Below are 24,376 nucleotides of genomic sequence, written 5' to 3' on the forward strand. Positions count from 1 at the left end.
TGCTATTGTGTGTGTGTGTATGGATAACAGCAAACACTGAAATACATTTTTTGCACACAGCAATGAATTTTTTCACTCAAATTTAGCTTTTCTTCGCTCAAAATAAATTTCTCCTCAAAATGCAACACCTGCAAATTTTTTTTATGTGCGCTCAGAATAGTGGCACAAAAATAACGCCGTAGACTCTCCCTATTTTCAGTGACGCAGAGGCTCGAGAGAGTGGCTGAGTACAGAGTTGAGTGGAGAAGCAGCTGAAAAGCTGATCTCCCAACATAAAGAAAAAAAAGGATGTATTGTGCAAATAGAGCACAACAAAACTGTCACCTGAGGCTACATGGGGTCCATTCATTTCACAATGAGATTGAATTTACATGCGGAAGTAAAAGGTATTTGTTGTCTCTTACCTCATCTGTGACCTGACCTCCAAAGGTAACCCAAGTTCCTGCAAAAGAATAAAAACTTTACACTTTCTTTGTTTGTGTGTGTGTGTGTGTGTGTGTGTGTGTGTGTGTGTGTGTGTGTGTGTGTGTGTGGCACATGTTGTAGCAGACCTGGCCTCCAAAGTTCCAGTAACATAAAAATAAAATATCAAAATTTCTGTGTGTGTGTGTGCAAACACATGTTTTAGCAGACATTATGTAATACCTTTTATTTGCTCTAAACATTGGACAAAATTCTGATTGGGGGAACATGTTTAGGCTGTAAATATTACTACAACTTTGAAACATTTTTACATAAAAACAGAGTGTATAAAAGAAGATGACTTGTCCTCCTAAGACAATAAAATTTTGATATTTTATATTTTGATCCAATGGCTCCCAGTTTGTTCATATATACAATGGGTCTTCCTTAAGATACAAATATTTGTTGTAGAATTTTGTTTGGTGTCAGTAAACATTAAACATGCCACACCAAACTAGCAGACAGGGGTGTTCAACTAAAATTTAAAAGGGTCCTGTCAGGGTTCCTGGGTCGGTGACCCAGTGTTTTCAGTTTTGTTCATGTTCAGTTTATTTTGCCACTTCCATGTGCTCACTTCCTGCTTTTCCTGTGTCATTAGCCAGATTATGTTCAGCTGTGTACCCACCGGCCTCTCATTATCATCCTCATCAGTCTGTGTATTTAAGCACTCTGTTTCTACCCGTTTACTGTCGTGTCATTGATGTTACGTTGTCCTTCCCGTGTGTTCCCTCAGTTCAGTCAGCCGTTCAGTTGTCCAGCCAGTCAGTGTCCGTTCACCCTCTGTTCACCCACTCCCTATAATAAACCTTCACCTACCTGCCAGTCCTGCGTTTGGGTTCCTTCTTCCTCGCCTCCACACAACGCCTGACAGAATGACACGACCCGTGCCACGAAGACACGATTGGAACCCAGCGGACTCGGACCTCTACGAGGGGCAGGAGGTAGCGCTCTCCTTGTGTGCGGAAAAGCTCAAGGAGAAACAGCGGCTCTTCACGGAGCGAGAGCACATCTTCGAGGGTACTCGCCTGGCTTTGGGCGGACCTCGGAGACACCGCGTTCTCCCACCTGCTGCCTCACCTGCACCGGAGCATCTGCCGCGGAGAGTGGGCGTTTCGCGCCGCGCTTCGGCGGCTCCCTCTCTCGCGAGTCCGCTCCTCGCTCACACGTCACCTGCCTCATTCACCGGACCTTCAACCTCGCCACGGCACAGCGGCTCCGCCTCCCACCTCGGCTCAACAGAGGTTCCCGTGCCAGAGGCTCGGACGTGTACCCGGCCCGCTTCCTCCTCCCGGAGAAAGCGGCGCACACGCCGCCATAAAATGGACTATTTCCAGCAATTCCCGGTGGTGAGTTCCAGTGACTGTTTTCCACCCTCATTTGACTCTCCACTTAAAACCAATCATAAACCCATCTCTCATTCATGGGATGTTTCCCTCCTGGAGGATTCTGTGGACTGGGAAGATTTGTTCTGCTCTGCTCCCCCAAAGACTGTAAATAGTGGTGGCAGAAGGACCAGCATAATCCCTGAGAAACTTGGCAGATTCACCCACCCAGTCATTATTTCCACCCCTATCAGTCAGCCTACACCCAAACCTGTGCCAGCTCCCAGGACGAGGGCAGCTGTGACCCAGTCTACCTCCACACCTGCTTCTGTTTCTCGGGTGGGGGTGCCTGTCCCAGCGCCCAGGCTGAGGGCAGCCAGAACCCAGCCAGACCTCCCTAGAGGCTTGGAAGAGCTAACCGGTTCACCTGCTACCTCACCACTTCATCCACCTCCTGACCCAGCCTTTCACACCCTCGCACTATCCCTAGTTAGATTAGCTGAACTGTCCCCTGCCCAGGCACTAGCCTTACTAGCCCAAGCTGTAATTTTATCTCCGTCACTAGCTCAGTCTGTAGCTCAGCCATTAGCCACACCAACCTCAGCTCCGTCGTCAGCCTCGCCTACCTCTGTTCATCCCTTAGCATCTCCACTCCAGTCAGTTCCCTCACCTGCTGTTCAGCTTCCACTCCAGTCAGATCCCTCACCTGCTGTTCAGCTTCCACTCCAGTCAGTTCCCTCACCTGCTGTTCAGCTTCCACTCCAGTCAGTTCCCTCACCTGCTGTTCAGCTTCCACTCCAGTCAGTACCCTCACCTGCTGTTCAGCCTCCACTCCAGTCAGTTCCCTCACCTGCTGTTCAGCCTTCACTCCAGCCCCCTGTACTTCCGTCTCCTGTCCTCCAGTCCCCTCCAGTCAGTCCGTAGTCCAGTCAGTCCAGTCTGCCCCTGTCCAGTCTGTAGTCCAGTCAGTCCAGTCTGCTCCGGTCCAGTCTGTAGTCCAGTCAGTCCAGTCTGCTCCTGCTCAGTCTGTAGTCCAGTCGCCTCCTGTCTCCCAGTCGCCCGTCTACCATCCTGTTCAGTTCCCAGACCTGCAGCCACAGCACCCAGAGCCAGCTGTGAGCTCTCCCGCTCCTCAGCCAGGGGTTTCCGCACCCGCTGGCCCGGCCGCTCCTCAGCCAGGGGTTTCCGCACCCGCTGGCCCGGCCGCTCCTCAGCCAGAGGCTTCCGCGCCTACTGGCCCTGCCTGTCTCCAGCCAGAGGCTTCCGCGCCTACTGGCCCTGCCTGTCTCCAGCCAGAGGCTTCCGCGCCTACTGGCCCTGCCTGTCTCCAGCCAGAGGCTTCCGCGCCGCCTGGCCCTACCTGTCTCCAGCCAGAGGCTTCCGCGCCTACTGGCCCTGCCTGTCTCCAGCCAGAGGCTTCCGCGCCGCCTGGTCCGGCATCGGACTCAGTCGCTGCCTCGCCTGGTCCGGCCTCGGCCTCTGCTTCGACTGGTCCGGCCTCGGCCTCAGCGTCTGCTTCGCCTGGTCCGGCGTCGGCCTCAGCGTCTGCTTAGCCTGGTCCGGCCTCAGCCTCAGCGGCTGTTTCGCCTGGTCCGGCCTCAGACTCAGCGTCTGCTTCGCCTGGTCCAGCCTCGGCCTCTGCTTCTGCTTCGCCTGGTCAGGCCTCGGCCTCAGCTTCTGCTTCGCCTGGTCCTGCGGCTGCCGCGTCGTCACGTCAGCCATGTTCTGGACGTCGTCATTGCGGCCGCCTTCCTCGCGGCCGCCCACCGGACCTGCTCAGTGGCCGCCGCCGCCTTCCTCGTGGCCGCCCACCGGACCTGCTCAGTGGCCGCCGCCGCTTTCCTCGCGGCCGCCCACCGGACCTGCTCAGTGGCCGCCGCCGCCTTCCTTGCGGCCGCCCACCGGACCGGCTCAGTGGTCGCCACCACCTTCCACTCGGCCGCCCGCTTGAACTGTCTCGTCTCGGCCGCGGGCCACGTGGCCGCCCGCCTGAACTGTCTCGTCTCGGCCGCGGACCACGTGGCCGCCCACCGGTGCTGTCTCGGTGTGGACTCCGTCTGTGGAGACTCTGTGTGCCTCCCAGAGCACTCTGGCATGCACACACAACTTAGGAGAGAGGTTATATCTGCTCTTACTGATATATGGTATAGCAAACACACGTATCGAGGCAAAACAAAACAGGAGCACCAGAAGGCCAAAAGACAAAAAGAAAAACAAAACACGAGTCCCAACCCAAAAAAACCAATGAAACGAAACACACCACAGCCCAAGAAAAATGGAATCCAAAACAGAAGAGTCCAGGGGGCCGGCCCGGGGGCCGACAGCACAGGAGTCCAAACAGTTCGGGAGGCCGACCGTGCGGAAGGCAACGGCGACAGCGCTGGTCCGGGGCTGGCCGTGCGGAAGGCAACGGCGGCCGCTCAGGCAAAGAGGGTCCGGGGGCCGGCCGTGCGGAAGGCAACGGCGGCCACTCAGGCAAAGAGGGTCCGGGGCCGGCCGTGCGGAAGGCAACGGCGGCCGCTCAGGCGACGAGGGTCCGGGGGCCGGCCGCGCGGACGGCAACGGCGGCCGCTCAGGTGGTCCGGGGGCCGCCCACGACGGCAATGGTGCCCGGCCAGTGGCCTAGCCAGTGGTTTAGCTCCAGACCCAAACGAGGCCAGGCCAGGCGGGGCTGAAGATGAGGCTGCAGCAGGCGAGGATGATGAGGAAGCTGCAGCAGGTGAGGATGATGAGGAAGCTGCAGCAGGCGAGGATGATGAGGAAGCTGCAGCAGGCAAGGATGATGAGGAAGCTGCAGCAGGCGGCTGGACGGGCTCCTCGGGCCCCCCAGCTGACGAGGCAGGCGGCTGGACGGGCTCCTCGGGCCCCCCAGCTGATGAGGCAGGAAGCAAAGGCCGGAGCGGTCCCTCGAACCCTCCAGCGGAGACACGAGACGAAGGCCGGAGCGGTCCCTCGGACCCTCCAACGGAGACACTAGACGAAGGCCGGAGCGGTCCCTCGGACCCTCCAGCGGAGACAGGAGACGAAGGCCAGACGGGCCCCCCGGACCCTCCAGCGGAAACAGAAGACGAAGGCCGGAGCGGTCCCTCGGACCCTCCAGCGCAGACACGAGATGAAGGCTGGACGGGCCCCTTGGACCCTCCAGCAGAAGCCATCACAAAGCCAGCAGGCATGGAGTCCTCTGGCAGACACGAAGGCAATGGGTGCTGTGCTGAGCACTGGCCCTGCTCAGACAGCACTGACACGGAGTTGTTCTCTGAGGGCTGCTTAATCTTCAGGGGTCCAGAATCAGCTGGGGACTGAGACCTAGCCTCTGGGGAAGCCCTGGAGTGCAGAACGGTGCCTGAAGCAGCTAAAGCGCGAGAAACTCCCTGACTGGACCTTAAATTTTCTCCCTGCAAAAAGTGAATGTGTGAGACCGCTATTACTGGAGCCAGAGCTACGGGTAGCGGGGGCACGGGAGCTACTGGGGCCTGCGCTACAGGCGGCACTGGAGCTACTGGGGCCTGCGCTACAGGCGGCACTGGAGCTACTGGAGACACAGGTGACACTGGTGTACTGGGGTGAAGGCAGCGAGGATGCAGTTTCTCTCTTAAGGGAGGATCGAATGATTTCGTGATAAATCTTGATGGGAAAGGATGCTGATGCTGAGAATACCAGGCAGCGAGGGCTTCCAGGAGGGTAGCTGACCCTTCCTTGCCTGGACCGCCCATGCCAAACAGTTCGAAGCAAATCCTAGCCCTCAGAGCTGTTATTAGTTGTTTTAATCTGTTAAAGTCCAAAAAACCAGCTGTGCAGAGGGTGGACGACAAAAAGTTGTCAAAAAAAAAACACCTGAATGAGTCTCTTGGGGGTGTCCTCAGCATGGATTATGCCCCGGCAGTAATTCCACAACTGCGCGAGATACTGAGACCGTGAGTCCGCAGGATCCATTTGATGGTTGCGTCGTTCTGTCATGGTTGGCTGTGTGGCAGGCGGGCAAGCAGGAGTGGTGGATCCAAAATGCAGGACTCAGACACAGAAGTTCAACTTAAAGCGCAGCTTTATTGCTGGAAACCCTCTTACTAACTAAAGGCATCAAAAGACACAGACAAATGACAAATATAGTAAATTGCGAGATGCTTTCTGCTTGATTGATGCAGCACAATTAATTTACTGTATGAGGGAATTCTATTTTTGTGATAATATTTTTGAACATTCATTTCTGTTGTCCTGTCAACTTGGTGGGTTAATAGCTGATATGCAAATTAGTTGATCATTCTTAGATTAAGGAAAGGTGACTGAATTCTAGCACAAGTGAATGGAATGTGTTGGAATTTGTTGTGTGTTGAGTGGAGACTCTAAAACACTGAGTTTCCTGTTTTGATGTGCAAGTGAGTCCTGCACCCAGATACACACCTCTGAATACATAAGAACAAACTTCTTTTGTGAAGTACATGACAACATGTCACATGTTTTATGATGAGGGGGAAAAGGGAAAACTGAATAAAATGGGTCTGTGGCCTAAATGAGTGAAAATCACAGACCTGGGGATTAAACTCATATCAAATAAGAAATTAGGGTTATGTTGTATGTTGTGTGGCTGATGGATGGTTTGGAATTAATCTAGCTGATGATTGTTCTTTGGTTGCAAAGTTGAGCCTACCAATTAGGTTTGGTATGATTTACCCTCCTGAGATGAGGAGAATGTGTCATGATTTAACAAGGCCTTTTTATTTTGTTACTTTCACAGTGCACTGGAAGTTTTGTTTGATAATCTCTGTCATTTGAGCAGATCTGCACGATTAGAACAAAAGCGCTACATGACACGTCGTTGAGAACATTTTTGCAAGTGAGTTTCTCCACATTACAATGGGCTCAGGAAAAGTCACTTATTTACAATTAGAAAGTAAGTTCCTGTCCAAAAAGGATTCAGCGAGGTAATCCGATCTAAAGTTCTTTTTTCTTTTTTTTAAAAAAATAACGTCATTTTGCTGAGGGTGGAAAAGAAATGCTACGATAGGTTCCACTATCAGCAAAGAAAGAAAGAATGAATGAATGAATGAATGAATGGAAAATGAGTGAAAGAAAAAAAAACTGACTGACTGGTAAAAGTTGACAAAAGCTGACAAGACTTGACTGACGTAACATGACTGTGCGAAGTTAACCCCCACCTGACAAAGTTGCGGATGAATCTATGTGTTTCTTTTTACAGGAGCAGAAAAATGACAGCAACATCCGCGGTTGCGTGACGCATGCTCTTTTCTACAGTATTACAGATCTTCATGTGATTTGATCATGTGATTTATAACAGGACACAACTGGTTGATGTTTTTCTACTACAGGATTACTGGGTTTATGTGTGAAGAAAACTGTGTTTATAGGTTATGAGTTGGTGATGCTATTACACTGTGTTTTTGGGAAAATGTTGAAGGTTACTTTGACAATGTGAATAACATGTGAGACATTTCCTGAGTTGAAACCAGTGTCACTTCTTTTCACAACTATGGATGGCTAATTTTATGGTCTTTTTATAGCACCTGTGGAACCTGTCAATATGTGCCTGACCACTAGGATTGTCCATGTGTGTTGCTAACGTTTGTTTTTCTAAGAGTGCATGTAGAGGATTCAGCAGAGACAGACAAGTGACATGAGAAAACAAATAAGAGATGTTTATGGAATAGTTTAATATGGGGTTCATTAGCTGGCCACTATTGAGCTCGTAGTGATAAATGAGTGGAGTGACTTTGCTTAAGGAAAGTCACCGCTTACTGTAATGTTGACTAAACACATGGGATGATCCATGTCTGGGGCGAATTATGGCAATAATCGTGGGTTACTGATTTGAGAAAACCTGCACATGATACTTGTCTTGCTGATGCTAAATGCTTTATTACTCTTATGATACAATTTTTCAAAAGTCTGAAGTTTGATTTTACTTCCAGATCTTGTTTTCCAGGCCATGATGGTGTGTATGCAGGCTCCTGGCAGAGCTAGGTGCAAACTTAATATGCAAAACACACTAACATATTTTATTGCAGGGTTGTTGTACTGTTCTCTCTATGTGTTAAACTCCCTGAGTGTGAACATAGATAAACAGCCAGCCAAACTTCTTTTCAAGAGCCAGGAAGGTGAGCGTACTTGCTCCTTTAATGACTCCAAACATAGCAATCATCTTGAACTGACATCATTAAACTGGAGTGAAACTAGAAAAACACATAAAACAAAACTCTTAATGGATTGTCATATAATCAGCAGGTAAATATATTCAGGCACTTACACAGGAGACTATGAAATAAGTATACTGTAGATATGCAAACTGATATTACTACAAAGAAAAACAAGCAGGTAGTGGGTGAGCGTACACTTGTATCTGTTAAGTCTAATTGTTGAATGTTGCCATTGTGTTTCTTAAATTTGTACAGTCTTAGTTCAAGCAGTAGGATCAAAGCCATTCCTTTGATCCTGACCACCTCTCCAACCACTCTGTGCTGGGGGAGGTTTTATTGTAGATACATCCTATCTGAAAGATCTGTTTCTTTTGATGTAAGCTTCCTGCGGTCTGACACACACACACACATTCTCACATAACACACACACACACACACACACACACACACACATACACACTCTTACAGAAGTTCACACATATACATACAAATGCTTTGTCTTAGGACCATGTGGGCGTGGCTTTGTTCTGACGTGTTTTGTGTGAACTGTCTCCCAATAAAAGGTAGCAGGAGGAGGTCAGATCTGGGGGTCATTTTCGTGGTGGACACAGACGAGGCCTCCCTTGCGCAAATAATCGATCGATCGACTGTCTTGTTTTCTTCATGATGAATAAGTCTCTAGAATTAGCGGAGCTTGTGGAAACAGACCCAACAGTATCATTAATTCAGAAGCTACACCCTATAACTGCACTTCAAAGAAGGTACAAAGTAATGTCTCAAAACACCCTATTATTAATTGCTTAATATATCAAGAACTGACAGAACTTACGACTATTATTTTCTGAAGGACTCCACCTTGCTTTGGATTCCACATGAATGATTACAAAGGTGTAGCCATGCTTTTCCCACAGTTTTCTGCATTTCCTGCTTCCTGTCTATGCACATGTCAAAATAAAAGCCTTCCTGTCTATCCAGATGTCAAAATAAAAGATTCACAATTTTTCGATGTACAGTAGAAATACATTTTACATTTATTTGTCTCATTAGCATATGAACATATTGAAAACAGAACAGCTGTAGGTCCGGAGTGGTGCTGCTCCAGAGGAGGAGACACCCTGAGGTTGCCTGGGACATGATCTAGCTAACCATTTTTCTTTAAGACAGGAATCTAGGGTTGATGAGTTGACTCATGGGAGTGTCCATGTGTCAAGTGGAGGGGTCCAGAATTAACATGAAACAATGTTTTCTATGTCTTATATAATTTTTGAAGTGATTTGTGGGATTAACAGTTCATTTACGGGTATTAAACGTATACAAGTGGTGCATCCATGTTCAGATGAGGCTTTGATGGCCTATAAGTGAAGTTCACTGAACTAAAGAGAAATGTGGTTTGATGATGGTTGACATGCTTTCCAAATAGAAGTTTTTCCTAGCAAGGAAATACAGGTGCAGCAGTCAGAGTATTGCTGAAAGGAATCTCCTGAGAAATCTTCAGAGGCCCAGTGAGAAAGAAGAACCATTCCAGGCATAGCTGACAGCCCAGGAGGTGGTCGAGGTCAAATGTCGAGCTGTTTGGGGCCCATCATGAGATCAGATTCTGGAGCCACAGCAAGGACTATGAAACTGCGTTGGAATGAGAGCTGTGCCAAGGGGGCTTTCCAGAGGCCGACAGAGGAGATTATGGACAACAGACAGGCACCTGAAGGATGAGGGGAGCATGCCACGCTCCATCGACGGCACAGAGGGAGTCCAAGGATGGCATCACGATTCTGTGAAAAGCACAAGAACCAGAAGCTATGGTGGTGACGGCAGCAATTTCCTATGAACATCACCCAGGGCTGTGTCACTGTGCTATACATGCAGTGACACTCTGAAGAGGGTCTTCCTTTGTGTCATTGTTGTTGTCAGTTGCACCATGACCACTTCTACAAGACTGCTGAGGTGACTCAACAGGTGGAATCATAACAGCAATAAGACAACTGGATCCAATACCCTTTCCACAAAGGGTTTTTTCTGCCGAGATGAATGGACAGTAGAGGAGTCATAAGTATCCCCCTTGCAGGACGAAGGCCTGAAGTGAGGTAATGGGGGTAGATAGAGGCCATAAAACAAGAGCGCTGACGAGGCCTGCAGCTTTGGAGATAGCTGAAAGCCTCATTGGCAAACAACAAAACCACCTGGTATGTTTGAATGCTTATTCTACATACATTTGGACTCTGGTCCTGTGGACAGTGATGGAAACAACTGGAAGAGACATTTATGACGCCCTGCAGAACTTAAACCACTCTGCAGAGAGACGTGTGATTTACATGTCTAGAGGAGGAGCACCACCAAGTTGGGATGTTTTTGAAAATGTTAATTTCTTATTTTGACTATTAACAATTCATTGACACTGTCAGACAAGAGGTGATCATAACTGGGAACTTTTCTGGCATCAATGTCAAAAGGGGGGAAATGTTAGATTTGTATTGTTGGATTGTCATTTATGCTTAGAAATGTTTACTCATATATGCTTAGAGTTGCATAATCAATGTCATGTTGGTAGAGGTTTGATCCTTAGTAGTCTGTGGAGACTCTGTGTGCCTCCCAGAGCACTCTGGCATGCACACACAACTTAGGAGAGAGGTTATATCTGCTCTTACTGATATATGGTATAGCAGACACACATATATCTGTTTTAGTCTAAGTGCCTTTTGTTTAGATGAACTACTGGACTTCCAGACCATAAGGTTTAGGGAAGTCTTTATGGGGTCACACTCTGACCCCACACACACACACACACAGACAAGGTATTCTTTGTCCACGTGTATACCTATATGAAACGTCATATGTTAATGAACCTATGTATATTCATGTAACCTCAACAAAAGAGCAGTGTTACGGGGGAGCGGACGAGAGCAACTGGGATCAAGCGTTTGTCCAGTTCTCTCCCGTGCACGAGAAACATAAAGAACTTTGCCTACTCGTGTTTTGCTTTTGCTGTGTAGTAGAATTGTCTTGAACGTTCCAGCGAATGGGTTTAAGCTACAAACCTATCAGTGTATCTGATGGACAAGTGTCATTACCTGTGTCATTCAGTGGTGCATTTGAGTAATCTCAGTCTCTCGCTGACTGTGTCCTGTGACTTATCAGCACTTCATTTAGTGGGTGGGAGGTACGGTCAAGCAATGCCATTATCTTGGACAACATCTGCCTTTCCGATACCACCTTAAGGGAGATCAGCTCCATCCCCACAACATTATTAGCCTTTTAGATCTGTTTATTAAGTCTTTTGGCATCTGCAACCCTCAACCTGATGTCTTTGCAGTGGTGTTTTTAACCCAGTCCAGTTTATTATCTCTGTGTCCTCCACAACATCCACATCAACCCCCTGGATTGCAAAAAAAAAGGGGTCACAGGTTTCCTGGTCCTTATAAAGTCCATAATCAATTCTTTGGTCTTTTTTGTGTTGAGGTGCAGATGATTCTGCTTGTATCATGTGACAAAGGAGTCAGCCACAGCTGGGTACTCTGTCTCATCACTGTTTCTGATGCATCCAACCACCGCAGAGTCATCAGAAACCTTCTGAAGATGGCAGGTCTCTATGTAATGGCTGAAGTCTGTGTTGTAGAGGGTGAAGAGAAAAGGAGAGACAACAGTCCTTTGTGATGCCTTTGTGTTGCTGATCACCTTGTCAGACACACAATGCTAAAGACACACATATTGTGGTCTTCCTGTCAGGTAATCAACAATCCATGACACAAGAGAGTTATCCACCTGCGTCACTGCCAGCTTAGCCAGGAGGGTTAGCCCTAGATAACTTCGCCAGCTTATCCAGGAGGGTTGGCCCCATCCAGGAGGGTTGGCTTGATGGTATACACTGGGAAGGTTGGAAAACATGACCAGACGGCCATAGACACAGTTGAGCAGGTAGATGATGGCATCCTCAGCTCCGACGTAGGGCTGGTAAGCGAACTGAAGGGGATCCTGATGTCTATAATAGGTCAGATTTGGTCAAGGTCAAGGCCTGGACAAGGTCAAGGCTAGCCCAGGGTCTTCATGACTTGGGAAGTCAATGCCACAGTACCAGACATGGCTTATCTGGTACTAGGGTCTGTGCGTTCTCAGAGGTGGTAGGTAGATTATTGAGAGCAATGAAATGGGCAGAAACTGTTGATAACTAAGAGGAAGACGTCTTGCCATTACATGCGAGCAGACCAGTAAAGAAGTCCAGGGAGATGAGTGACCAGGGACAATGGGGGACAGTTAGTGGTTGGAGCAGACTGGCGTGCCGCTTTTCCTTTGGAACATGCCGCTACACAGTTCTTAACATTCCTCTATAAGGTGTCCCACTAGAAGTAGTGCCTGAGGAGAGGGGTATTCACAAAATACCCCTTTGTGGCAGGCAAACTTGAGCCAGGATCAGGTTACTCTCACAGGCCCTGCTGGATCACTGACATGCTATCCCATGTTAGACACCTGGTAGTACAGGTGACTGGTTAGTGTCCTGAAAGAACTGACAAGAGAGAGCATCAGGTTTAATGTTTCTAGGCCCAGAGCAATAAGAGAGATTGAAATGGAATAGCCTGAAAGACAGGGACCAACGAGCCTGGTGAGCTTTTAGTCTTTTAGGAGGGATAAGGGAAAGAATAAAGCCAAGTTCTTGTTGTTAGTCCAGGTAGTGAAGGGCTGCTTTGTGCCTTCAAGCCAATGGACCACTCCTCCAGTGCCAGTTTAACAGCCAGGAGCTCCCTTTCCCTAACATTGTAGTTGCACTCTTCAGGGGACAGTTACCGGGAGAAAAGCACAGGGTTGGAGATTACCTTGGGGCCTTGAGCGCTGGGAAAGAACTGCATCAACCCTGGCATCAGACACATCAAGCTTAGTATGAATGCCAGGCCACTGTCATGATGTACGAGGACCGGTCCTGAGGAGAAGAGTGCCTTAAGCTTAAGTGTTGGACTCTGGAGACCAAGAGAAAGGTATTTTAGGTGAGTTGGGTGAGTGGAGCAGCAACCTTACTGTAATTCCAGATAAAGCAGTGGTAGAAGTTGGCAAATCACAGGAAGTGCTGTATTTGTATCCGAGAGGTGGAGGTAGGCCATTTGGTGACAGCACATACCTTAACTCGATCTGTCTTCACCTGCCATCACATGTCTTTGCTTTTATATATAACTAATTCTCCCAGGAAGCACTGTAACACACTGCAGACATAGAAGTGGTGTTCCCCTTGGGTCTTCGAAAAAATCAAAATGTGTTTCCTGAAAACTTCCTGTTGGCCATTGTAGTCATCCAGGATGGATTACAGATCAGATGGAGCAAAAGGTGCTGGGTCCAAGGTGGCTGGGCCAGATGGAAGGGCAGATTCTTGACAATGGACATGTGAGAATATACTCCAATTCATTATTTTACAATTGCTCGAGTTGATGTGTGGTTTGTGCCTTTCCAGCCATGGTAAACCAAGGATGAGTATCTGGGGAGGTGAACATGTAGTGTTTGAACAGTTGTGTTTGTTAGATTTGTATTGTTTATTGTCATTTATGCTTAGAAATATTTAACCATATCAAATCAAATCAAATCACTTTTATTGTCACATCACATGTGCAGGTACATTGGTACAGCACATGCGAGTGAAATTCTTGTGTGCGAGCTTCACAAGCAACAGAGTTGTGCAAAATACAATAATATAAACAGGCAAAATATACGAATGGCTAAATCTGAAACTAATAAATATATATGTACAATAGTACAATAGTATATGCAAAAAAAAATAAATAAATAAATTTCTGGATGTGTATACTAAATATTTTTCTACGTGTGTGTGTGTGTGTGTGTATACACATATTTTACAAATTAAATAGAGTCAATAAATAAAATATATAAAAAATATACAGAGTTGAGACATGTGCAAAACAGTGGCATTACTGTACAGTATGGAGTGCATAATGTTGAAGTTCCAGTAGTGGAGGTGTTCAGCAGTCTGATGGCCTGATGGAAAAAGCTGTCTCTCAGTCTGCTGATACGGGACCGGATGCTGCAGAACCTCCTTCCTGATGGAAGTAGTCTGAACAGTTTATGGCTGGGGTGACTGGAGTCCTTGATGATCCTCCCCGCTTTCCTCAGGCACCGCTTCCTATAGATGTCTTGGAGGGAGGGAAGCTCACCTCCAATTATCTGTTCAGAGCACCGCACTACTCTCTGGAGAGCTTTGCAGTTGTAGGCGGTGCTGTTGCCATACCAGGTGGTGATGCATCCAGTGAGGATGCTCTCAATGGCACAGTGATAGAAGGTCCTGAGGATGCGAGGGCTCATGCCGAATCTTTTCAGTCTCCTGAGAAAGAAGAGGCGCTGCTGCGCCTTCTTCACTGTTTTGTTTATGTGTACTGACCACGTAAGATCCTCAGCCAGATGTACCCCAAGGAACCGGAAGCTGCTCACTCTCTCCACAGCAGCGCTGTTGATGGTGATGGGGGTGTGTACTTCTCAGCACCTCCGGAAGTCCACTATCAACTCCTTTGTCTTTGCGACGCTGAGGGTGAGATGGTTGTCTTGACACCAGTGGGTCAGGGCGCTGACCTCCTCCCTGTAAGCCGTCTCATCACCGTTGGTGATAAGACCCACCACTGTAGTGTCGTCCGCAAACTTCACAATGATGTTGGAGTTGTTAGTGGCTGTGCAGTCGTAGGTGTAGAGTGAGTACAGGAGAGGGCTCAGTACACACCCCTGTGGAGCACCAGTGTTCAGTGTGATGGGGGATGAGGTGATGCTGCCCAGTCTGACCACTTGGCGTCTGTCAGACAGGAAGCTAAGGATCCAGCTGCAGAGGGAGCTGCTCAGTCCTAGATCCTGCAGTTTCCTGTCCAGCTTCGAGGGAACGATGGTATTGAATGCTGAGCTGTAATCTACAAACAGCATTCTCACATACGTGTCTCTCTTCTCCAGGTGTGACAGGGCAGTGTGTAGTGTCAGGGCTATGGCATCATCAGTGGACCTGTTGTGGCGGTATGCGAACTGTAGAGGGTCCAGTGAGTCGGGTAGTGCAGAGCAGATGAAGTCCTTGACCAGCTTCTCGAAGCATTTGCTCACGATGGGGGTCAGGGCTACAGGTCGCCAGTCGTTCAATGAGGAGATGGTGGAGGATTTGGGTACAGGGACGACGGTGGCCATTTTGAAGCAGGCTGGGACTACAGACAGAGAGAGGGAAAGGTTGAAGATGTGCGTGAACACTCCAGCCAGCTGAGCCGCGCATGACTTGAGGACGCGGCCGGGAATCCCGTCCGGACCTGTAGCTTTGCGTGCGTTCACCTTCCTGAAGCACTTCCGCACATCCTCCTCAGACACAGTGTGCGCACTGATGTCATCCGTGGTGCGCACACTGTCCGGTCTCATGGTGTTCGCTGTGTCGAATCTAGCGTAGAATACGTTTAGATCCTCACACAGAGAGGCCGTGGTCTGCGGTGTGCTGGTTTTCCCTCTAAAGTCTGCGATCGTGTTTAGTCCCTGCCACATACTCCGAGGGTTGTCAAACTGTTGCTCCACCCTGTCCCTGTACTCACGTTTGGCTGCTTTGATCGTCTTCCGGAGTTGGTAATGTGCGTGTTTGTAGTCCGATGTGTTCGCGGAGGCAAAGGTGGTGCTCCGTGCCGCGCGAACATCTCCGTTAATCCAGGGTTTTTGATTTGGGAAGGATTTAACTGTTCTGGATGGGACGACATCTTCCACGCATTTCCTGATAAATCCGCAGACTGAGTCTGTGTACTCATCAATGTCCCTAGCAGCCACGTGAAACATTTCCCAGTCCGCGTGATCAAAACAGTCCCGCAGCGCAGACTCCGATTGGTCTGTCCAACAGTGCACCGCCCTCCGGGTTGGAGCTTCCTGTTTCAGCTTCTGCCTGTAGGCGGGCAGGAGCAGGATGGAGCGGTGATCTGATTGGCCGAATGGGGCGCGGGGGAGGGCTTTGTACGCATCCCGGAAAGAGGTGTAGCAGTGGTCGAGTAGCCGATTTCCACGAGTGTTAAAATGGATGTGTTGGTGGAGTTTGGGTGAGACTTTCTTCAGGTTTCCCTTATTAAAGTCGCCGGCTGCGATAAATGCTGCCTCTGGGTGTGCGGTTTCCTCACTGCTGATCGCGCTGTACAGTTCCCTGAGTGCTCGGTCAGTGTCGGCTTGTGGGGGAATGTAAACAGCCGTAATAATCACTGCTGTAAATTCCCTCGGTAGCCAGAATGGCCTGCACTTAATCATCAGGTACTCCAGGTCCGGTGAGCAGAAGGATTTGACCGGGTGCACGTTCGCATAATCACACCAGCTGTTGTTGATCATGAAACATACACCACCACCTCTGCTTTTCCCAGTAAGATCCTGTGACCTGTCCGCGCAATGCACAGAGAACCCCGGTAGTTGTATTGCGGAGTCCGGTACCTTGTCCGATAGCCAGGTTTCTGTGAGGCAGATCACGCAGCAGTCCCGCATCTCTCGCTGGAATGAGATCCGTGCCCGAAGCTCGCATAGCTTGTTCTCCAGAGACTGCACATTAGCCAGTAATAAACTGGTCTGGTGGTCTGTTAGTGCGCCGTCTCAGTCGAACCAGAACGCCAGATCTTCTCCCTCTGCGTCGGCGTTTGCGGCCTCCAGGGCCAGAGAACAAAGGCGTCTCAGGTGAGATGAATGGGGGGTCTGCGAACGGAGGGTCCGTGTTGCAAAACTTGTTAGTTATAAGAAAGTCCGTCTTTTATGTCCAGTAAGGTTTGTTGGTCGTACACAAGGAGACATGTACTAGTCGTGAAAAAATAAAGGAAAAGTAAAATTAAACACAGAAAACAGCTGTTGCTTGGGGGAGCTCGCGACGAGGCTGCCATACTCGGCGCCATCTTGTTTCCATATATGCTTAGAGGTGTATAATCGATTGTGTAGTGATAGGATGTGTGATCCTTAATAGTCTGCAAAGGCTTGGTGTGCATTCCAGAGTGTTCTGGCATTCACACCTACATCCTGGGAGCATGGGAAGAGGTCGTACCTTGTCTTATTGTTTTATGGTAGGATAAACCTATCTATATCTGTTTTAGGCTAAGTGCCTTTTGTTTAGATGAACTGCTGGACTTCCAGACCAGCAGATTTAGGGAAGTCTTTATGGGGTCATACACTGACCACACACACTGACCACACACACACACTTACACAACGCACAGGCAAGGTACTCTTTGTGTGTATGTAGACGTCATATGTTAATGAACCTATGTATATTCATGTAACCTCAATAAAAGAGCAGTGTTACGGGGGAGCAGACGAGAGCAAATGGGGTCGAGCGAAGGAACGGCGTTTGTCCAGTTCTCTCCCGTGCACAAGAAACATAAAGAACTTTGCCTATTCGTGTCTTGCTTTGCTGTGTAATTAAATTATATTGAATAGGTTTAAGCTACAAACCTATCATTAATGTCAATACAGAGCATGAGGGAAACAAATTTTTCAAACCAAGGAGGCTCATCATGAGAGACAAATTGGTCTTTTATTTAAAACCCCAGTAGCACATATTCAGGCCAGCATGTCTCAGCTGCCTCTGTCTTAAAGTCAGGGAACAGTTGATGTGTGGCTGATTTTATAGTTGCAAAATCAGCCTCACAGCAACTGCCCTGATGGATATTTAATAGTCACTATGTGGAACTGTCTTCAAAAACGGCGTGAACAAATTAAGGCACGCCGCAATAGGTCAAAATATATAGTAAGACTCAGGCCGCGCTAGCACTCAAGATTTGGTGCCTAAGCAGTTACACTAGGATGAATGTCACAAACTACCAAACACATCTTGTCTTGTGTGTCGCTGATTCCTTGGCATTGTTTGTCTAAATACTGCAACACTTGCTTGTGTGAGCCCGACAAAGCACCCCGTGTGACTTAATGGCTGCAAGTATTGGATCTGCTGGGTCCATGACTGGCCAGGTTGTACTGTCATGAGCGAAGTGAGGATGGGCCCAAAGGCAGACACAAAACACAGACTTTTTAAAGTCCTTAAACTAATTTATTTGACAGCAAAGAAAGGCAGACAAAATAAATCCGCTCCTTGATTGTTATATGAGCAAGGTTACACTCTCTGTTGTTAACAAGAATCGCAAACCCCCTGGTCTGATCAGTGTGGAAGTCTTTCAAGGATAAGTTTTCATCAGGAGTATCCTGGTGCGTCCTTGATTAAGTGAAGCACATCAAGCTACACTCCTTATATTCCCTTTGACTCCATGCTAGCACTGTTAGCTCATCTATCTTGTTTGCTAGTGACAGAACGTTCCCCAATATAATAGATGGGAGACACAGCTTATACCTCCTTCTCTCTTTAGGCCGCCACCGTCTCACTGTCTCCCTCTTCTGTCCTCCGCCCCTGCATCCACAGTATGTTTGTGCTCTCTCGTTTTCTTCGCTACCCTGTTTTACTCGGGCCGCCGAGCCCCTCATTCGGGCTAATGTAGTGACCTCCGGGGTTGCTTTTCAGCGTTTGCTTTTAGAGTTTCCATCGCTGTCTTACCCTAACGGTAACGAAGCACAGGGTTGAGGCGCTGGCTCAACCCCGCGAAACTGTCCGTCGCTCAGGAAGAGTTTGCAGCCATGGAGCGCCTTGGCATTGTACAGCGTTCGAACAGTGCATGGGCCTCTCCGCTTCACATAGTGCCCAAATCGGTCGCTCGGTGGCGGCCATGCGGAGATTTCCGGTGTTGAAATAATGCCACGGAGAATGACCGTTACCCCATCCCCCACATTCAGGATTTTTCGGCCAATCTCGCCGGAACCTCGATTTTTTTCTAAAATTGACTTGGTGCGGGGGTATCACCAGGTTTTGCGCATGCCATTTGGCCTGAAAGGTGCCACCCAGACCTTTCAGCGGCTGATGGACTCCGTTTTGCGCGGGCTGCCGTTCGTTTTTGTTTACCTGGATGATATATTGATGTTGCCCATTTGGGTTGCCTTGTTGGAGCAGCTGGTTTCAGGTCTCTGGCAACCGCTGGCCTTTTTCAGTCGTACGCTCCGGGATGCCGAACGCAAGTACAGTGTTTTTGACAGGGAGTTGCTGGCCCTGCACCTCGCAACACAACATTTTTGTTTTTTCCTCGAGGGTCGCAACTTTACTGCGTACGTTGACCACAAACCTTTGACTTTTGCCATGTCCAAGGTCTCTGACCCATGGAGCGCACGTCAGCAGTGCCAGTTGGTGGCCATTTCAGAGTTTACCACAAACATTCAGCATGTGACTGGTAAGTCCAATCCAGTCGCTGACTGTCTCCCACACGTGTTGGTTTCTCTGGTGTATGTCGGCATCGACTACGCTGCCATGTCCGCTGAACAACGTGCTGACCCGGACATCCTTGCCCTTCAGTCAACGAAAACGGGCCTCTTGCTGGAGGACACCTCTGTGTGGGACGGCGGTCCACACCTGCTTTGCGATGTCTCCACCAGCCGCCCCCGCTCGGTGGTTCCCCTTTCATGGCGTTGTCGTGTTTTTGACTCGGTGCACGCCCTCTCTCATCCCAGCGTCCGGGCCTCGGTCAAGCTGGTCAGCGCCAGGTTCGTTTGGCCGGGCCTTCGCAAAATGGTGAAATAATGGCCGGCAGCTTGTATCCCATCCCAACACTCGAAAATCAACCGGCACACGCAGGCACCCCTCGAACTATTCCGTGTCCCCGGTAGGCGTTTCGATCACGTTCATGTGGACCTGGTTGGTCCCTTGCTGCAGTCACAGGGTTTCACGCACCTTTTGACTGTGGTGGACCGCACGACCAGGTGGCCGGAGGCGGTACCCCTGTGTCCACGACAGCGGTGACAGTGGCCAGAGCATTTTTGTCAACGTGGGTTTCGCGTTTCGGTCCCCCTGCTGACATTACCTCAGACAGGGCCCCCCAGTTTGTTTCTGAGCTTTGGTTTGCCATGGCTGATGGCCTGGGGGTCAAGGTCCACCGCACCACAGCATACCACCCGCAAGCTAACGGGAAGGCCGTGCTCTGGGCTTCCTTAACAGGTGGCGACTGGGTCGACCGTCTTCCGTGGGTTTTACTGGGATTGAGTAGTGCGGTTAAAGAAGACCTCGGGGTCTCCCTCGGCCAGCCCTTCCAGGTCCCCGGGAAATTCTTACCTGAGAGTAGTGATGGTAAATTTGATTCTTTTTACTGAATCGAGTATTAATGAGTCACTCACCAAAGTGAATCGGGTTTTTTGAGTCATTTGATTCACTGAGTCAGTTGACCAGAGAGTGCCAAAATTTTACATTTTCACTCAAACTTAATTTGTTTCGCTTTTCATGTAAATCCCACTGCTAAGATGAATGATTAAAAAAAAAACCAAAACTATTTTATAGAGAAAAAAGAGCAAAAACATTTCTAAAATTAAGCAACTTCTACGTCTGTGAAGGTTCTCAGTCATCCAGGTCATCGTAGTCAAAGGAGCTTGCAAAGAAAAGCGTCCAGACGCTTTCCTTTGCAAGCTCCTTTGACATTAAGCAACTTCCTATCAAAATTGCTTAATAAACATTTATTTTGTTTATTTGTATTTTATTAGTATTTTCCTTAAGTGTGTCAAATATATATTTTCTCATCTAAATGTCCACTGCGCTGTGAGCCAGGGGGCGGTAATGCGCCTTAACATTGTTTGCCAACCAAGAAGAATAAGAAGCTGTGAGCCAGGAGGGAGGGGGTGAGTGAGTGATTCGTTCGCTCGCTCTATGATTCAGCACAGGAGGGAGGGGGTGAGTGAGTGATTCGTTTGCTCGCTCTTTGATTCAGCACATGAGGAAGGGGGTTAGTGAGTCCTGAGTGATTGGTTCGCTCATTGATTCAGCACAGGAGGGAGGGGGTTAGTGAGTGAGTGAGTGAGTGAGTGATTCGTTCGCTCGCTCTTTGATTCAACACAGGAGGGAGGGGGTGAGCGCGTCCTGAGTGATTCGCTTATGCTTACGATTCAGCACAGGAAGCGAGGGGGTGAGTAGCTCAAATGTGTTGTTAGCATGTTAGCAGCGCGATGCTACTCTGAACCGAGGAGCTATTTTCTTGATGTGAGCTTCTACTCAGGGTTTTTTCTTCCAGTTCAGAGCAGAAATGCTTTTGTTACGAAACTGGCTGTTGTTTTTCCCCCACAATTTTAATTATAAGCTAGATATATTTCTACTAATGGAATTAGTTTGCTAACAGCAACAGGGATGAGTCAGTGAGTCAGTTGGGCTTGTGAATCATGATTCACGAGTCAGTAAAGTGATTCTCAAGTATTGAACGATTCGTTCACGAATCGAACATCACTACATGAGAGCCCCCCCCCCGTGTTTCGATACCTCTATGTTGCCTTTTCGCCCCCCAAGACACTCATTTCCTGTTCCTGGTCCTGTGCACCACTGCCTGCCTGACACTTTTGTTCCGAGGTCGTTGGACTCTGCTCGTTTCGTTTTCGTCAGGCATGATGCCCATAGGACTGTGTCCACCATATGACGGGCCACACAGCGTTCTTAAACTGGGCGAAAAACATTTCTTTTTGGACTTTGGCGGTTGGCAGGAGGGTGTCTCTGTTGACAGACTTAAGCCTGCACATGTTATGCAAGATGATCAGGTGGTCCCGGCCCAGGACCAGACTGCTTCTTACTGAAACCTGGCTTCATGACACTGGAAATATAGAGCTGATTGAAGCATCACCCACCAATTACACTTTTGAACATTGCATCCATAAAAACAAGAGGGGCAATGTGATTTATAACAACAAATTTTTTTATTGTAAAACTTTGCTACTTGAAAATTATCTGAGTTTTAAATATTTAGTTATGTAGATTTAATAATTCTATTTCGTCGATTTATTCTATAACGTCAGTTTCTCCTGCTGTATTACTGCTTACTATATATCATCCTCCCAGACTGAGACACGGCTTCCTGGAAGAAATTGGTGAGCTATTTTTCTCTTTTCATAAATATTTTATTCATCTGTCAAAAACAAATACAAATTGATTTGTCAATAAGCATCATATCAATGACAGCAAAGCTGAATTTATTCATCAGTGAGTTTTCAAAGTGTACACTACTGTAATTATGTGATGAAATGATGGACACATTCTGTAGTACCATTTATCAAATGATTGACCACATTGCCCCTGTCAAAACTATTAATGAATGTGGTTCATCAAAAGCACCCTAGAGAAACAATGTAAAGGTAAACGTGGTAAACAGACACTGCTGGAGATCCTACAGAATGATGCAATAATCATCATCATCATCATCATAAATTAATAAAAAAAAGAAATAATGCACTTTACTTCTCCAACAATGGAATCAAATCAGCCAGACAATCCTACATCTCCCAATTGATCAATAAAATCCAGTCTATTCCATTTTTTTGTCTTCATCCACTGATAAACTGTTTAATGCCTCCAAAAACATACCAACTGAATTTCTTTCAACAAATAGGTGTGATGAATTGGTGTCTTGTGTAATATCTTAGCCTCTCATAGTAATCTATCTAGCACTCCCTCACATAATGATCTAATTACTGCCACAGGCTCAATGCTCACATTCTAACCTGTAAATCCTAAAGAAGCAGTCATTCATCAAGTCTTATACCTCTTTACTCAACCCCATCCCCATCTGTAATTCACTGTTTTAAAAATAATTTCAACAGCTCAACAGTTTTTATTTTTCAATTCGCAATTTTAGTTCTGCACAAATGAAAAATTCAATCAGTTGTGTCAGTCCTCGGTCCATTACATTACACAGTATTACTTATCACTTTCCTCTGATGATAAAAAATCCATCCACAAATTAATAAGCTGCACTAATGACATCAACTGCTGGATGTCTCAACACTTCTTAAAAGTAAGTAGATACAAGATAGAGACGAGACAAAACTTCTACAGTACTTGTTGTTGATCCAAAAAGTCAGAGAAAGAATATCTGTTCATATTTATCACATCAATAAGGTTACCAGAGCTGCTAAAATGTGCTAGCATTACTACAGCCATAGTTTATAAATTGAAAATGGACATACTGAACCGTCATAATTAACATGGTAAAACATTTCTTTTAAAATGATTCACATTTTTATGACTTATCACACAGTATCAAGGGAATACCGGGTATTTTGTCATTTTAAAGAAAACTGAATACAGAATACACCTTAAATTTGTATATGTTCCATATATACCATACTTACCTAATCCAAGGCAGGATACTCTGAGCCCTGATTTACCAAGATTTCTGTTAACAAAGAAGAAATAATAAGCAGTAGGAATAGATTTATTTACCATAAAAACTGTAACAAAATACATACATGAACACTTTGAAACTCAAGATTCAAGATAGATTCAAGATTCTTTATTTGTCACATGCATAGTTATACAAGTACAACATGCAGTGAAATGTATCCTGACACACTCCTCGACTGTGCAAAAGGGGAGAGAAGAACATTATATACATTAAGTGAATATATACATGGGGGGCACTATGTGCAGTAAGTGGCATTGAGTGCAGCAAGTGGGTGAATTATGTACATTAAATGAATTAAATAAAATAGACAATCTGAACTTTTTAAATTAAAAATATGAAATGTACATTGTGCCTGTGGGTGTCTAGAAGAGAGTCTCAGTCACTTATGGATGCTGTAAGAGGGCGTGTGTGTGTGTGTGTGTGTGTGTGTGTGTGATAGAAGCTCAAGAGGAGCTTGAACTTCTATCTCAAGCTTCTAACTTGAGCTTCCTATCTCTTGAACTCTTTTAATTACAGGAAATGTCTGTTAAATTTCCATTATTTTAAAGTGTTATTTTAAAAGTTCCCAAAGAAGCAAAAATACTGAGAATACAGAAAAGGCAGCATCTGTTACCTTAGAACAGGGTATGAAGCTGTCCAGTTGGATACTGTCTGAGCTGTGCCAATATGCTCTGTCACAGTTTCACTCATGTTAAATGAGCAACTTATTCTATTGAAAGCATGAGAGTGGTGATCACTGACCAAGTGCATGAGAAAAAAAATGTATATTTTATGTATATAAAAAAAGTTTGGTAACATTTCCTATTACAGCTCAATAATAAAGTGGCAATAGTACACACACACACACACACACACACACACAATGCACAAGAATGTCATAATCTGGTAGTTTCTAAATTATTACCACTCAATTACCTGGTAGTTTCTGTGTAATAAGTGGAAAACAGAGCTGCAAAATGCAAAACTGACGGTTTCTATTTAATAACATATTAATATTTATTAGAGATGGACCGATCCGATATTACGTATCGGTATTGGTCCGATACTGACCTAAATTACTGGATCGGATATCGGAGAAAAATAAAAAATGTAATCCGATCCATTAAATATCACGAAAGCTCCTCACAAAACTTGCAACACGCCGTAACTCGCCTCAGAACGTTAGCACGTCGGAGCAGTATGCATCACGTGATAGAGCGGCTGTGGCATGCGGGACCTGTCGGTGGTCTGGATAGCATGTGGAGCTTCG

The 24,376-nt window shown here is 47.1% G+C and overlaps 1 protein-coding gene across 1 annotated transcript in view; it reads right to left on the reverse strand.

The window, feature by feature from the left end:
• Window positions 1-24,376, reverse strand: part of LOC146645192 (voltage-gated potassium channel subunit beta-2-like) — a 256,340-nt gene that overhangs the window by 220,468 nt on the left and 11,496 nt on the right. The window contains exons 3-4 of the mRNA XM_085394518.1: window positions 23,075-23,118; window positions 405-442 (exon numbers count right to left, since the gene is read on the reverse strand). Of these exons, the coding sequence (XP_085250644.1) occupies window positions 405-442; window positions 23,075-23,118 (82 nt within the window). The remainder of the gene's footprint in view (window positions 1-404; window positions 443-23,074; window positions 23,119-24,376) is intronic.

The sequence above is a fragment of the Rhamphochromis longiceps genome, linkage group LG20 (genome assembly GCF_057381845.1).
Source record: "Rhamphochromis longiceps isolate RC_006_pf linkage group LG20, R_longiceps_female_GT1.1, whole genome shotgun sequence".
Classification (NCBI taxonomy): domain Eukaryota; kingdom Metazoa; phylum Chordata; class Actinopteri; order Cichliformes; family Cichlidae; genus Rhamphochromis; species Rhamphochromis longiceps.